General features: G+C 39.5%; 1 protein-coding gene across 9 annotated transcripts in view; it reads right to left on the bottom strand.

Annotated features, from left to right (window-relative positions):
- ATP2B2 (ATPase plasma membrane Ca2+ transporting 2) overlaps nucleotides 1-14756 on the bottom strand; it is a 455339-nt gene that overhangs the window by 106589 nt on the left and 333994 nt on the right. For all 9 annotated transcript variants that reach the window (XM_068158051.1, XM_068158052.1, XM_068158054.1 and 6 more), the window contains exons 6-7: nucleotides 5653-5910; nucleotides 4572-4697 (exon numbers count right to left, since the gene is read on the bottom strand). In XM_068158051.1, the coding sequence (XP_068014152.1) occupies nucleotides 4572-4697; nucleotides 5653-5910 (384 nt within the window). The remainder of the gene's footprint in view (nucleotides 1-4571; nucleotides 4698-5652; nucleotides 5911-14756) is intronic.

The following is a 14756-nucleotide window of genomic DNA, read 5'->3' as shown; positions in this document are numbered from 1 at the left end:
TCTCAGCTAGCTGCCCCTGCCACTCATCCCACTACCATCATTAACTACCACTCAGTATTTTAAAGCTGAAGGGAAGTTGTCCACTGATGCCTGCAGTTCTGAAACACATCGCAGCAGGGCTCACTTGAAATCACAGTAAAAAAGAAAAGCAAACTTCAAGCAAGGTTTGTCCAAACTCCTGCAAAACAGAAAACATCTGAAACTCAAGCTCCTTTGAGAGGAAATGTTCATTTAAACTATATTTTAATTAAGAACTTGCCTTCAGTATTCCTGTGTTTTGCTTTAAAGGAATCTTACTGGATTACAAAGGTGGGTAGAAAGATCCTTCCAAAAAGGGCATGCACATCTGTATTCCAAAAGTTATTCTGTTAAGAAAACATGTACCCAACCAGCTTCTGAGCTTACATCTGCACACCCAGAAAGGGCAAAAATGTCATCAATTGCAATGCCTCTCTGAGCCTTTTCTTAACATTTGTGGTGTAAAACAAGAGCTCAGAACCATTCAGGTGCATGCAAAAGCATGTTTTGGAGCAGGCACTCATTTATCATCGGTGTATGTTCTGCTAGTACTACTGGAAAAAAATCTCCATTTTCTGAGCTAAAGCTAAGAGCTGAACCTCCTTCCTCCTACCTCTGGGAATTTCACTGTGTAAATGGTATTGCAGTATTGGTGTGAATGAAGAAATGGGCTCCATGACTTCAGTCAGACGTTTTTAGGGATTTTGGAAAGGAGGCCTGCTTTCCATTCATCTGTACTCATGCACGTACTTCAATTTCATGTTCCACCAATCCTTCTGGATGCATTTTTAATATGAGCAAAATACATTTCTGACATGCTGAGTATTTAATTTGAAGTTGATAAATGGTGAATATTCCAAGATAGGAAAGGAAGAAGTCCAGTTTAGTAAGACAACAGATAAACAGATGAGACAGTAAAAATACTGGTAAAATAGATTTGAAGTAGGGCTGAAAAACAAGAAAAGAGAAGCAGAACATGCCAGTTGTCTTATTTTAGAACTGTTTGGCTACTTGCAGTGAAGTTGTGGTAAAGAAAAATTCTGTATCAGCATATTTAAACAACTGGTTTAGTCACTACAGTTATTAAGAGGCAACTGAAATTAATAATAAAGTGAACCAACCAGCAGAACATCCTCCATGAAAAAGAAAAGTTTCCCAGAAAAATCTCATCCACAATTAATTTCAACACACCCAAGCGTTTTGGAATTTCTGAGCTGCTCAGTTCTGGAAAGCTCTGCTGTGGTAGAAGACTGGCTTGGAGTGTTTTCTGGCAGGGAATTAAGATATGATCAGGCATTTTGTTCTCCAGGCAATAACTGACATGATTTCTTCTTATTTCCTAAACCTAACAAACCACCATGACCAAGGGATTTCTTCTGTTTATTTGTTCTTGAATAAGCTCAATTTAATTTCTTTGAAACCCTCATTGCTCGCTGACAGAAATATGCATCTGTAAAAGTTAGCTTAGGTTATAGTAAGATTCTGTCAGCCTCCATTCAGTGAGAATTGCAGTAGGTGAGCTCTTCTGTGTAACTCTTTCATACTTTAATAACTTAATTTAAATATCTGTGTGTATGTGTGTGTGTGTAAATAGTAAGCCTCATGAGGTATTATTGACAATATTAACTGTTATAATAGGTGGTACTCCCAGTGAGGTCACTGTGTGCAGTAGTGAGGCCAGACTCATATTCAGAACCTCTGTATTTAGGAATCATGGATTTCTGCAAACCAAACTGAAAGGGCACATCAGCTTCAATCCAGACAACTGAGTAGCAGTCAGTTTGGCTACCCAAGCTGTCTTCAACTGTTGATACACGCCCATGCTCATTGCAAAGAAACTTCACATCACCACAGTCTTGTTTAGGTTGATGACTTTTGAAGCACAGACCTCAGTTAATGAACTAAAAGTTGGAAAATATTGTAGACAGAAGTACAGTGGAGCTATAGAACAGAAGCTGCTTCTTCGGGTTCCAGGTATATCAGTCTATGTTTCCATTTCTGTATTCCTAGGTGGTACCAAGCCTGCTAGAGACAGATGGAAACGAACCATCTGGTTTAGTCAACACTTGTACCCTTAGAATTGCTTCTCAAGTACAGCAAATGACTATCTGGATGATTAAACAGGACATTAAGCACAGAAACTCATTTAGTTTAATTATGTCATTGAAATTGATTGAATATTTTAAAATGTTGTTTCAGGTGCTAATGGTGAAAATAAGACCGATTCAGGGTGTTTATCTTTCAGCAGATTTAGGCTCTGAAAACAAACTGTGGCTGCAAGTCAAATGTTCCCCTTTTTCAGATATTTCCTCTTTTTTTCCAGTTATTCCTCTGTCAAACTTGAGCTGGTTTGATTTCCAACAGATGATTAAGGGACAACAGCAGCATCCTGATAGTATTTGTCTAATTCTAAAGCCTCCCTGGATGTATTTTTAGGGTGTCAGGTAATGATAGGACTAGGGGGAAGGGAACAAAAATAGAAATGGGTAGATTCAGACTGGATGTTAGGAAGAAGTTCTTCACCATGAGGGTGGTGGGACATTGGAACAGGTTGTGCAGGGAGGTGGTAAAGGCCTCATCCCTGGAAGTTTTTAAGGTCTGGCTGGATGTAGCTCTGGGCAACCTGATATAGTGTGAGGTGTCCCTGCCCATGACAGGGGAGTTGGAACTAGATGATCCTTGAGGTCCCTTCCAACCCTAACAGTTCTATGATTCTATGATAAATTACTGACCTTTCCAGGTGCAAATATAAGAGGAAGACTTAAGGTCTATTTTATCTTTTAATTCTTTTTTGAAGGTTGGGGGTTGGTTTGTTGTTGTTTTGTTTTTTCTTTAAGCAAGTTTTATAAAAATCTGGGTCTAGGCTAATGTCCAACAGAAACTCAGGTTTTACAGCAGGTCAAACATACCCTGAAAGACATGGGGGTTTCCAAGCTTTTGGTTTTTGGACTACTAACAAATTCCAGTGGGCACATGAGCTCCCACATCACTGGGATTAAACCTTGCACTGTATCTATGGAAGAAGGTAATTTTTTTTTTCCATCATAGAATCTCAAATCATCAGCTCTGCTCCTGAGCAGACAGAGTTCAGGGATTTTCTAACACAGCATGAGTGAAAATGCATTGGTCTAATTATGGAACAAAGCTGTGTGCAGGGCTTGTTAAAATGTCACCTTAATTCTTCATCTTCTTTGTAATCACATTGGAGATTATGCAGTAAGAGAGAAAAAATACAGAGTTTAAACTTTATTTCACTCTGCAATGAAAGCATAAAGATGGACTCAATGATCTCAAAGGTCTTTTCCAACCTGGTTAATTCTCTATTCTGTAAATTTGAGTTTTGGGAAGCAAGACACTACTGATATCTGCAGGTATTCAAAACTAATTCAGTTTAGGAATATGTTTGTACACAAACCAATGAAAAATGTCATAATCAGAAAACCTCTAGAATTCACCAACAGGATATTTTTAATTGAGACAAGTCTACAATATTTTATGGTTGAAGTTTTTGTAAGAAAATATCATCATTAAGCCTACCTCTTTAAAATAAGAACTTTATGCCACTTAGGAAATTACATTTAGAAAACACTACAACTATCAGCTAAGAAAAAAGAAATGTAGGGGGGTGGGGGGGGTGTGAAGCATGAAGATTTGAAGGACAGCACTGGGTTAAGAATTTAGTTAGGGACAGCAGCAGCGAGCTACACTTCCTCAAAATACCACTGCATGCCTCCCTGTTACACAGAATCACAACTGACACACTGGAAAGCATCTCCGAGAGATTTGTTAATCTACAATCAAGGTAATCCTAAATATCTGCACAGTCAGTAGAAGTCAAATTACTGGAAATCTAGCAAAAATGGCAGTAGTTTCATACTCTACTCATGAAAGTCAGAACAGTTTTTGGTGCCATGGTTTAGTAGTCATGAGGTCTTGGGTGCCAGGTTGGACTTGATGATGCTTGAGGTCTCTTCCAACCTCACTGATTCTATGATTTTCTTAAGCCATAGTGATACCAAGAATTCAAATGTGCCACTGCCCTCACTATTCAGATGTGTGCTGTCTGCAAATGCTCAGCTCTTCATGCTATTTCCTCTACATGAATGTAGGCTTCAGAGTTTGCAGCACCTCCACTGATCTTTATCAGCCCCTACCAAACATGTGCAAACACATTCTTCAGACATGTATAACTTGGAAAAGCTTGGAGTGTTGCAACATGAAGAGTAAAGGACATACAGTAGGTAGAGATGCTGCAGCAAAATCAGTTAAAATCAGATACATTAAATTTACAATGAATTGAAACAACTCTTATTTCCCTAAGTGATACTTCCCTGTTCCTCTGAAAATGTTGCATTGCTTTCTCACATGATAATCAGAAATCATTGCACACAACCAATAAACAATACTGTGTCTTTGGAATGACAGACAAGGCCAGAGTCTGTGGTGTTATACCTAGATCATCAAAACCTGATGGCATGGAAAAACAAAACAAGGCAACACATGAGCAAAGCAGTGCATAAATGATCACTCAGCAAGAATTCAGGCAGATTTACCTGACAGGAGCATTGGGTCTTTGTCAACAGACTTGCGGACTTGGTCTGACTCTCCAGTCAAAGAGCTTTCATCAATTTTAAGGTCATTTCCTTGAATAAAGATCCCATCGGCAGGTAAAAGATCACCTTTGAGGAAGAACATGGCAAGAGAAAACCACAGTGGTTTACTGATGCTGTTTTTGTAACAGCACTAATGATCGTTACTATAAAAACAATTAACACAAATGCATTAAAATGTAAACCAAAACCATCTCTCCACATCATCCATATTGCTGCAACCCTATAGGGAAGGGACTTTGTATTGCAATAGTTTGTGTGTGTAATGTCATCCCACAATCAGAATGCATCACATTTAACATACAATGAACACAATCACTGAGGCTGGGCAGAGGCAGTACTCATCTTGACATGACATGAAGGTTCTTCTATAAGGCTTCATGACAATTACCAGGGGCTAATAAAGAGGCAAGCTGCTCTTTCCCCTTCTCTTCTCAGGAAGCCCTTAGCTGAGCCCAGGAGAAACTTTGTGGTTGAAAGAACAGGCATTCTCCTGGAATTTGCAAAGTACATAGAGTCTTCCTGCTAGCAGGAGAATGGGGCTTTCCTCTGGTATATAATTATAAGGCATTCACCTGCTAGAGGCATCAGATGAAGGGAGACTTAACGGGATCCCTAGCTCTGCAGCAGCCTAACAAGTGGGCTGAGCACAGGCACAATTGCCTTTCACAGAACATTTAAAAATACTTCCTCTTATTCCTAACTGGGCAAAAAACAAGAATTCCAAATAATGTAATCCCCCACAAATGAGAATTACCTTTATATGAATAGCTCTTGTTCTTGTCAGCAAGAGGAAGTGAGAATTACAAACCCAAAATTAATTACCTAGTGCCATTCTACAGCAAGTGTCCTAGGTTTTCCTCTTGCCCTAACAGCCAAATTGTTATCTTACCATGGACCATAATGGCAGCACATAATTTTCTGTCTTTTAAATTACTTCCAGTGAAGTGAGTCAACACTGCTAGAACAGGAAAGGAAAACAAATGAAGTTCAGAAAATCAGGTATCTAGTAGATGGAACTTACCATATTTCACCTGTGCAATGTCACCAACTACTATCTCTGCCACTGGGATTTGAATAACCTGTCCACCTCGGACAACAGTAAACTTCTGCTCCTGCTCAATACGACTTTGAAGCCCACGAAATTGCTTCTCCTTGCTCCAGTCATTGAAGGCAGTGACAAGTACAACACAGATAACAGAAAGTAGGATGGCAGCACCTTCAATCCAGCCAGCTTCAGCCTCACCTTCATCTTCAGCTCCTCCTGTTGCAGTACCACACCCTGCAAAGACAACATGAAGAATCCTTCAGTTAAGCAAAAATCAGTTTTATCACAAGAAGAAAATACTTGCTGCGTTTCAAAGTACTGTTTGGTAACTAAAACATGGCAGAGCAGTAAAAATAGAGATGTCTGAGGAAAAAAAGAAAGAAAAGAAATGTTAGATCTTTTAATACTTCTGCTGAACAAGCTATCCCTGGTAAGCCCAGCCTAAACAAATGGAAAAAGAAGGCACCGATTCTGTTACGTAAGAGAAGGGTTGATGGCTTCCCCTGAGCCATCAAAAGTATTCCCATAGATCAGGAGGACTTACTAAAAGTTGCAGTGAGCAACATTAATCAAAGCAAAGCAATGGCATCACATTAGGATTTAAAAAAACCCACAACTGTTTAAGTTAAAACAGATCTAAGAAATAACTCTCAATACAATTTCTAAGTGTTCTCAACTAAACACACTTATAAAGAATATTTGTTTAAAAATATTGAGATAAACCAAATACCTTAGTATTTAAATGGGGTAATGAATCGTATTAGGGAACACTGAGTGAAAATATAAGTCTAATATAATTCCTCATTCTTCCTTACAAAAAAATACAGAGGCATACACACAGAACTGTAACTATATTTTAGTTACAAACGAAACTGTCTTAAAAGATACATCCTATGTATTAATTCTGACATGTGAATCCTGAATTGATACATGCTTGCTAATTATTTATTTCAAACCAGTGTACAATTAAAATTTGAAGAGCTTTCCTAGATAGTATTCACAAACTAGAGCTCATATAGCTCTGCTTCTTCATGAAATAAGACCTACAAATAAAAGAACAGTTTATAATAGTGGACAGCACGGTACACATACTAGAATCACAATCAGGAATACCCTGACTGACAGGACAGTGAAAAAAGAACTCAGTCTGAAGCTTCCCCTTCCATGTGACTGAGGGAGAAAAGCAATATGTTAATTTTTCATGAGGACCTGATATAGGTAGTCACTTGACATCACTTTTCAGTCTTACCCAGGTACCAGGGAGCTTAGCAAGGTAGCAACCATGGTACTTCCATCTGTGACTGAAGTTTAGTTTTGGTGTATTCCTCTCCTGTGCCCAGAGGGAATTAACAAGTAATTTGACTGGTTTTAAGTTATAAAGATTTCCCTGTAACATAAACATCAAAATTCATTAACCAGCTGAGTAATTACTCTTGCATATGAACAGTAACAAAATTACCAAAAGTCAAATGAAGAAAGATGAGACTGATCATCCACTGACTGAAGAGAGAAAGATTAAATTAAACGGGGTTTAACATACCAATGTTCTCTGTGGTTTAAATTTAGACTTAACCCAATTGAAAGGCAACACATGCTGCTAAGAGAAGGGGCTTTCCTAGCAGGGACGCCCTTAGCCTGGCGACCCACATTAACCTTTATCCGCAGTAAAAGAACCTTGTTGAAGAAACCATTCTAATAGCACCCAAGAAAGAAATCAAGCAACCTTTTGTAAGTCCAGTGACTTAAGCTGCTTAAAACCAGCCACAAATGCAACTGAAAAACCACACCTTCAATTCCTTCCCTTAGCAGAACACTAGTTTTGGGGAGGACTAATGAATTTTGCTCTCTTTAACCTTAATAATCCTAACTGGTGTACATTAGATTTTAGATTCCTTTTCCAAATCATCAGATGTTTTAAAGCTAAAAGAGTAAGATTCAGTCTAGAAAGAAGGAACAAATTTTCTACACTGGAGGTGGCAAGACAGTCACCCAGGATACCAAGAGGTGGCAGAAGCCCCCCCCCCCTGGAACCAACCCAGGTCAAGTTGTCTGGGGCTCTGAGCACCCTGCTCACTGCAGGGGGTTGTCCTTTAAAGGTCCCTTCCAATCCAAACCATTCTATGCTAATATCCTCTCTTCACATCAAGAAGCTATGTGTTTTGAGAAAGTCATTGATATAATTCCAAAGAACAAACAGACCTGGACAGTACTTTGGAGATGTGTTGGAGTAACAAAGCGGCAGCTAGTCAGCACCTTTGAACCCAGAGCTAATGCACTATATCCGGAACAGCTTAGAGAGTAACATTTCTGTGTCCCTTCAGGAAAAAAAACACCTTGCTGATTTACAAAAACAGGTAAAACATTGACTTGAGAAATCAGTTTTGTATGTATGTGTTGCCAGAACTGATTTCCATGTTAATTCCTAGTTCATAAAAAACAAACAAACACACAAAACCCCAAAACCAGTCAAACAAAGCATGTAAAGAATACAAGATGTTATCATTACAGTGAAAGGAATTGAGTTCATCTGTCTCTCAGGTTATGCTCAAGCAGAGAACATAATTCATATTACAGCTGAAGGAATGAAAGAATGAAAGAACATCTGGAGAAACAAGTTCTTGTAAAGTGTCTCTAAAATTGACAAGTTTCCACACTGGATAACAATTCATGATTTTAACTTTTAGAGTCCTGAAAATATTCTCCATAGCCCAATGGAAATGACAGAAGCTCAAACGCATTTCACTTATTTTCTGTTCATGCAATCAGACAACGCTGAATTCAGATGGAGGAAAGGTATTTACTGAAGAGGAAGTGGGAGAGGCGCAGAGAAGTAATTGATAGACATGATCAAAATCAGAATTCAGCCTTTTAGGTGGATAGAAGAAATGGTGAGTTGCCTTATGGATTTTAGAATCCTTACAGATTCAGTCTGTCTTCTCTACAAGTACCAGTAATGCTTCCCGCAGTGATCCACTAGTCCAGGTTATGCTACACACTAAAAGAAATTTACACATAGAGGTAGATTTGTAGCATGAAGCACATAGCTTCCATTGTTTTCATTCAATATGACTAAAACCAGTCAGCTCTCTCTCTCAAAGGATCAGAACCTAGGACCACAATTTGTGCGATAGAGCCCTCGCCAATCATATCCTCTCCTAAACGTTACCAGTATGTGTGTGTGTTCCTGTCTGCTCTAGCTGATGCCCTCACTTAATCTCACCTGTAAGATGAACGATGGTGCTAAACTGCCAGAAAACAAAACAAAACAAACACACAAAAAACCCCAAACAGTGCTTCTCTGTCAGTGTTTTGGGGGGCAGAAGGAAGCAGAATTTTAGTTGTGTAAGGAGTTTGAACATAAAAGAGCAGATACCTTCCAGTTCAGGATGCAGCAGCTGAGCAAGGTTTTTGAACACCTATGATTTGCAGGTAGATAGCTGTAACATCAGTTCAGAATTGAAATTGCATTTTGGTGGACCTAGGGTAATACAGCCAAGAGCAGGCTCTTTAATGGATTAACCAAGCCAATAATCAGACTTTCCCAAAATTGTGTCCTTGCTATTTACAGTCCAACAGAGATCAAATGAGAGAAAAGGACTAGATTAACTAATGCAAAATGTGCACATTGTTCCCATAGGAGGAAGAAAGGCCAGCAACTTTGAGGGAGCAACTATCTATCTGGTTCTTACTGCAGCAGGATTTTAGAGGGATTGTTTTAAAGGAAAAGCCCACCCAATCTTTACAGACAAGCAGAAATTAAACCAACTTGCCCTTCAGGAGATGACCTATCTGTCAGAAAACATTTTTTAGAACCCTGTTGTGTTCATGTTTCAAAACTATTTTAGATGTAGTCCCTTTTAAAAGAAGGGGGAGCGGGGGGAGAGAAGGAATTTGGGGTAAGTTTGTAGAATTCATTCTTATATGCTAAACCAGAAACAACTGGCTTTTTTCTTCTGTCATTATATCACACAGGATTATCTATAAATTCTAGAGAGACATATTCATTTACAGGAAGAAACTCTACACATTCATGGGAGGAAAAAATCCACGTGTTTCTTAATGATACACTTCTACTAACTGTCCCTAGTACAATACACAAGGTGACACAGTATTGACTGTATAGATAAGAGGAAAATAAGGAATACAAGTAAGATACACAAAAATGTAGTAATAATAATGTGCCTAAGTAGCAAAATATAGTTCAAAACACCTAATGTTTATTGAGAATGTTCATATAAGCTTTAAAAACTGTGTTATGTTCCAAGACTCCCATAAAGCTTTCACATTTCACTCACATAAAGCTTTCACAAGACATTACTTGGTTCCCAGCGTTAGTAAAAAATACTCCTGAGAGTTTATTGGAAGGCACAGACCAAAAGCATCACAAAAGAATTTTTAATATGTGATTTGTGGTAGGCTTTTATTCCAAGACAGCAAATTGTGAAGTACTTATTTCACATTCTATTTAGCATAAGTCCTATCTGTCAGAAAATTCCATCTCAAAAAGTAAACCAGTTTTTAATATGAAGCTATTTTCTGCCATAACTATAAACATATGCCATGAGTGTGTCATTCCCCCAAAGTCATAAGACAGAAAATGCATACTCAGTTTGAAACCCAGATTAGAAAAAAATTGACTGTGAGTCAAGAATGTAAAGGGCTGTAAATTGTTTGGCACAGAAAAAGCTAATGGATTAATAAAGTAGATCAACTTATTCCAAAGGAGCGTGCAGGAACATACAGGTGAATCAAACTCTCCACAGAGAAGTGGAAGGGCCTTGACTGTGGGGCCTCAAAGAACAGTCAGAAATACAGAAGAGGACCACTATGATTCTGTCCTCTTTAAAAATATCTCAAAAGTACATTAACAGAAACTTGTAGAACCAGAAGAGTACCTGTAGAAAGGATATTAAAAGAAGGCAGAATCCAAAGGTAAAGAGGATTTGGGAGAAAATGAATGACAAAATAATTCAAGCCAACACACACAGTCATTCCCTCAGAATAAACTTTTAGAATAAACCATTTAGAATTTATTTAGAATAAACCAAACCAGGTTGGAAGAGACCTTCAAGATCATCGTGTCCAACCCATCAACCAATCCAACCCACCCAAACAGCTAACCCATGGCACCAAGCACCCCAGCAAGTCTCCTCCTGAACACCTCCAATGATGGCGACTCCACCACCTCCCTGGGAAGCCCATTCCAATGGGCAATCACTCTTTCTGTATAGAACTTCTTCCTAACATCCAACCTGAACCTCCCCTGGCGCAGCCTGAGACTGTGTCCTCTTGTTCTGGTACTGGCTGCCTGGGAGAAGAGACCATCATCCGCCTGTCTACAACCTCCCTTCAGGTAGTTGTACAGAGTGATAAGGTCACCCCTGAGTCTCCTCTTCTCCAGGCTGAGCAACCCCAGCTCCCTCAGCCTCTCCTCATAGGGCTTGTGTTCCAAACCCCTCACCAACTTTGTTGGTCTTCTCTGGATTCGTTCCAGCAAGTCAACGAGTCCAGAGAAGAGAAGAAGTCACAGTACCCTGGTTTCTGTCTCATCAGAGATTACAAGCTACCTGGCCACAAGAGCTATGGGCTAAAAAGCCTGCCCAAGAATCTGGAAAGCTGAGCAAATACCCAGGCACTCAGTCTGTGCTGGACCTGCTCGTGCACTTAGTTAACTGCCAGCAATTTCAAAATGGGCCTGAGAAGTCTCTGTTGCATCAGCAGTACTTAAAGTATAAGGATTTAGAAAGCAAAACTAAGAAATTATTCAGCTTTAGGATACTAAAAGGTAAGAAAACTGGATGACAGAAAATACTTGAATACCCTTGTGCCAAAAAGGGAAGGTGGGAGAGAAAGGTGAACAAGAACAGGTTAAAGCACTTCAGGAAGACAATAAGCAAGAAACTTCACTGCAGGAGGCAGGAGAAAATAATATGGTTGATTCTATTAACTATCTCATTTGGTGAAAGCCAGAAAAAGGGAGAAGGGGGAAAAAATAAGGAAGAGGCCACAAATAGGCAGACAGCACCACCTGACAGGTTATCAGGCTCACATTCCATTGGAAACCAGAAAGGGTTTTAGGTGATAGGCATCATTTCAATATATATTGTGCACAGTATGAACCAGGGCTGGGCAAATACAGAGAGAAGCATACAAGCTGTGTGCAGCTAGAAAAGAATAGCTGTTTAAGATTTCAAAGAGCTATGAGGAGATTCTTAAAGCTGCTGTGAATAGGCTAACAATGATAATTACAAACCATCCAGCCTTAAGCTGCAGCACAGTAATTTTTAAATCAGAAAAAGTCCATTTTTAAAAACCTGGGAACATCTGTATTCCGAATCCCCAACCTACAGCACATACCTCTCAGCTACTCATTTCGACCCACACATTGCTATTTTTAAGCTGAGAATACCTTGTGGCATTTAAATTCCCTAGGAAAATCTCATAGACGCCCCCAGAGGTAATTTTTTTAGTCAGTCAAACTGGTTTTGTCATCAGAAAGACAACAGTTCCCAGGATAAAAACTTTTTATCTAATGGCTTTCTGTAAAGACATTTTTCCTCAGCTGCAAGGGCCAGCAGTGATGTTACCAGAGCAAACTGAGCAGCTCTAAGTTACAACTTTTTCATTAGCACAGTTGGGATCTTCTTATTCACATCAGAAGTGATGTCATTCATTTTATCAACCCTATTCTGTTGTGTAGGAAAAGGAACGATAACCAAAAACTATGCAATAAACATCATAAACTCCCCTCCCTAACAAGATTTTTGAAGCTGTGACAGATGTTGTAATATTTATTTGAGCAAATTCCTTCCTGGGTCAGATCACTCACTACAAAATTAGACCAAAGAACAATTTGCCAGTCACTGAAGTACCGTTATTCCTTCCCCAAAACCTCTGTGCAAGGATGCACCACCGGATGTTAAATTACTTCCAGTTTGGCACAAAACAGTGAGGCCACAGGCTGGCAAAGCTCATGATCAATGCAGCACCATGGCTAACAGCAAAGGTGCAGAAATCACTGCTGAAGTTTTTGGTCATTCTCTCAGTCTCCAAGCCTTACTCAACCATCAAAAGCATTTTTAAGTTCTCCAGATCCACACTGATTTCTGTCACCAGCCGTGCAGGGATTTCCTAGGAATGTGTGCTCACACCCTAGACCTAAGCATCTCCTGGGCTGCATCCCGAGCAGCATGGGCAGCAGGTGGAAGAAGAGTATTCTGCCCCTCTACTCCTCTCCCCTGAGACCCCACCTGCATTGCTGGAGCACAAACTCAAGGTGAATATGGAAATGCTAGAGTATGTCCACAGGAGGCCACAAAGATGATCAGAAGGCTTGAACACCTCTCCTGTGAGGAAAGGCTGAGAGAGTTGAGGTTGCTCAGCATGGAGAACAGAAGGCTCCAGAGAGACCTTAGAGAAGACTTCTAGTATTTAAAGGGGAGAAAGAGAGAGACTTTTTACAAAGGCATGCAGTGACAGGAAGTGGGGTAACGGCTTCAATCTGAAAGCAGATTGATTCAGATTAGCCATTAGGAAGAAATTCCTCCCCAGAGAAGCTGTGAAGGCTCCAAGGATGAAAGTATTGAAAGTGAGATTGGATGGGACCTTAAGCAAGTTAGTCTAGTAGGAGGTGTCCCTGCCCATGGCAGAGGGGTTGCATCTTTGAGGTCCTTACCAACCCAAACCATTCTTTGATTCTATGACATTCATACTGCACACATTTCAGGTTTAGGGTGCTTTTCCCTAAGTCACTATAAGCAATTTTTGGATACTTATTTGAAACAGCATTAGAATTCCATGCTTTGTGATACATCAGTTCGTTATATAAGGACTCCAGCGGGGGAGTGGGGTGGAGGAAAGGGGAAAAAAAAATATACTGTCCCTGTAGGTTAGTTATATAACTGTCAGCCTTAGAGTTCAATATTAAATATTTACACATTTTTGACATATTCATGCAGGGAAACAAATCTGTGAGCCCTGAAAGCATATATATTCTCACATTCAAACATTTACGAGTGAAAAAAATGTTCATTAAAATATTCTCTCAACTTCAAGAGATGCAAAGTGTTGAGCAAGATTCTTCTGACCAGCATCTCCAAAGAAATGCATTTTGCAAAGACCAGTCAGAAGGATGAGGTCGTAACTCCACCAAAGGCAGTGGAAGGGAACGAGACCACGCAACTATTTGTGTAATGTTTATATTCAGGTTTGCTTCCTTTTATGGCCATAAGGTAGAGGAAGGCTGATATGGGAATTTTAATCACAAGTCTTGTTCCTGGGGATCACAAAAGAAAACCTTGACATCCAGTTGCCATAGTTGTACTGCACAGTGCTCAGAGCTAAAAGTGTCTGCTAAATATAGCCACATATTTAAAAGGTAGAACCGTTTTCAGATGTAAGAATCAGAACTTGAAAGCTGTTCTCTCTGTTTATTAATAAGAGTTCAAGTGCAGCTACTCAACGGTGCTTGCAAGGTCATTTCCTAGCTAAGTTTTACTAACAGAATAAATACTTGTGGAGAATCTCCTGGAAAAAGTGAGAAGATTTTATATTTCATCCCAAAGTTCTAAGTCTCATTACCTCATGTCCCCAGTTGAGAGTTAAGTTGTGCGTGGCAACCTGGAAATCTACCTAATGAGCAAATCTAAAAGCAACCCAGTTTTGTTGATGATCTACACATCCCTAATGAAGGGAAGGTATCCATGGGACTTCATTTTTTGCAGTCCAACACAGATTTGTGGAAACCAGATGTAGGTCACTTTACATTATGAAGCAATTATTTAATTTGCAGGTCCCCCATGACACGATCTGCACATTTTGCACTTTACAAGTTCTTCATACGTTGTTACTGAAGCCAGCTCAAGTCCTAAACTTACATCGTTCATCTGTATTACTGACATCCAGACATGAATTTGCTCCCTAAGCACACTTTGTGCTGGTGAATGGGACAGAACTGATAGTTTTGGTATTGTTGACCAAAAGCAGAGTGGAACCATTCACTGGACAAATGCTTGGCTCCTGAAAACTGATATTCCACTCCATTCTGTCTGATTTGAGAAGCGATACATCTTCTTTATCAG

Source organism: Melanerpes formicivorus, unplaced genomic scaffold (assembly GCF_026170545.1).
Source record: "Melanerpes formicivorus ecotype bairdi unplaced genomic scaffold, bMelFor1.0.p_v2 SCAF_38, whole genome shotgun sequence".
Classification (NCBI taxonomy): Eukaryota; Metazoa; Chordata; class Aves; order Piciformes; family Picidae; genus Melanerpes; species Melanerpes formicivorus.
This window is presented reverse-complemented; position numbering and strand designations above follow the sequence as displayed.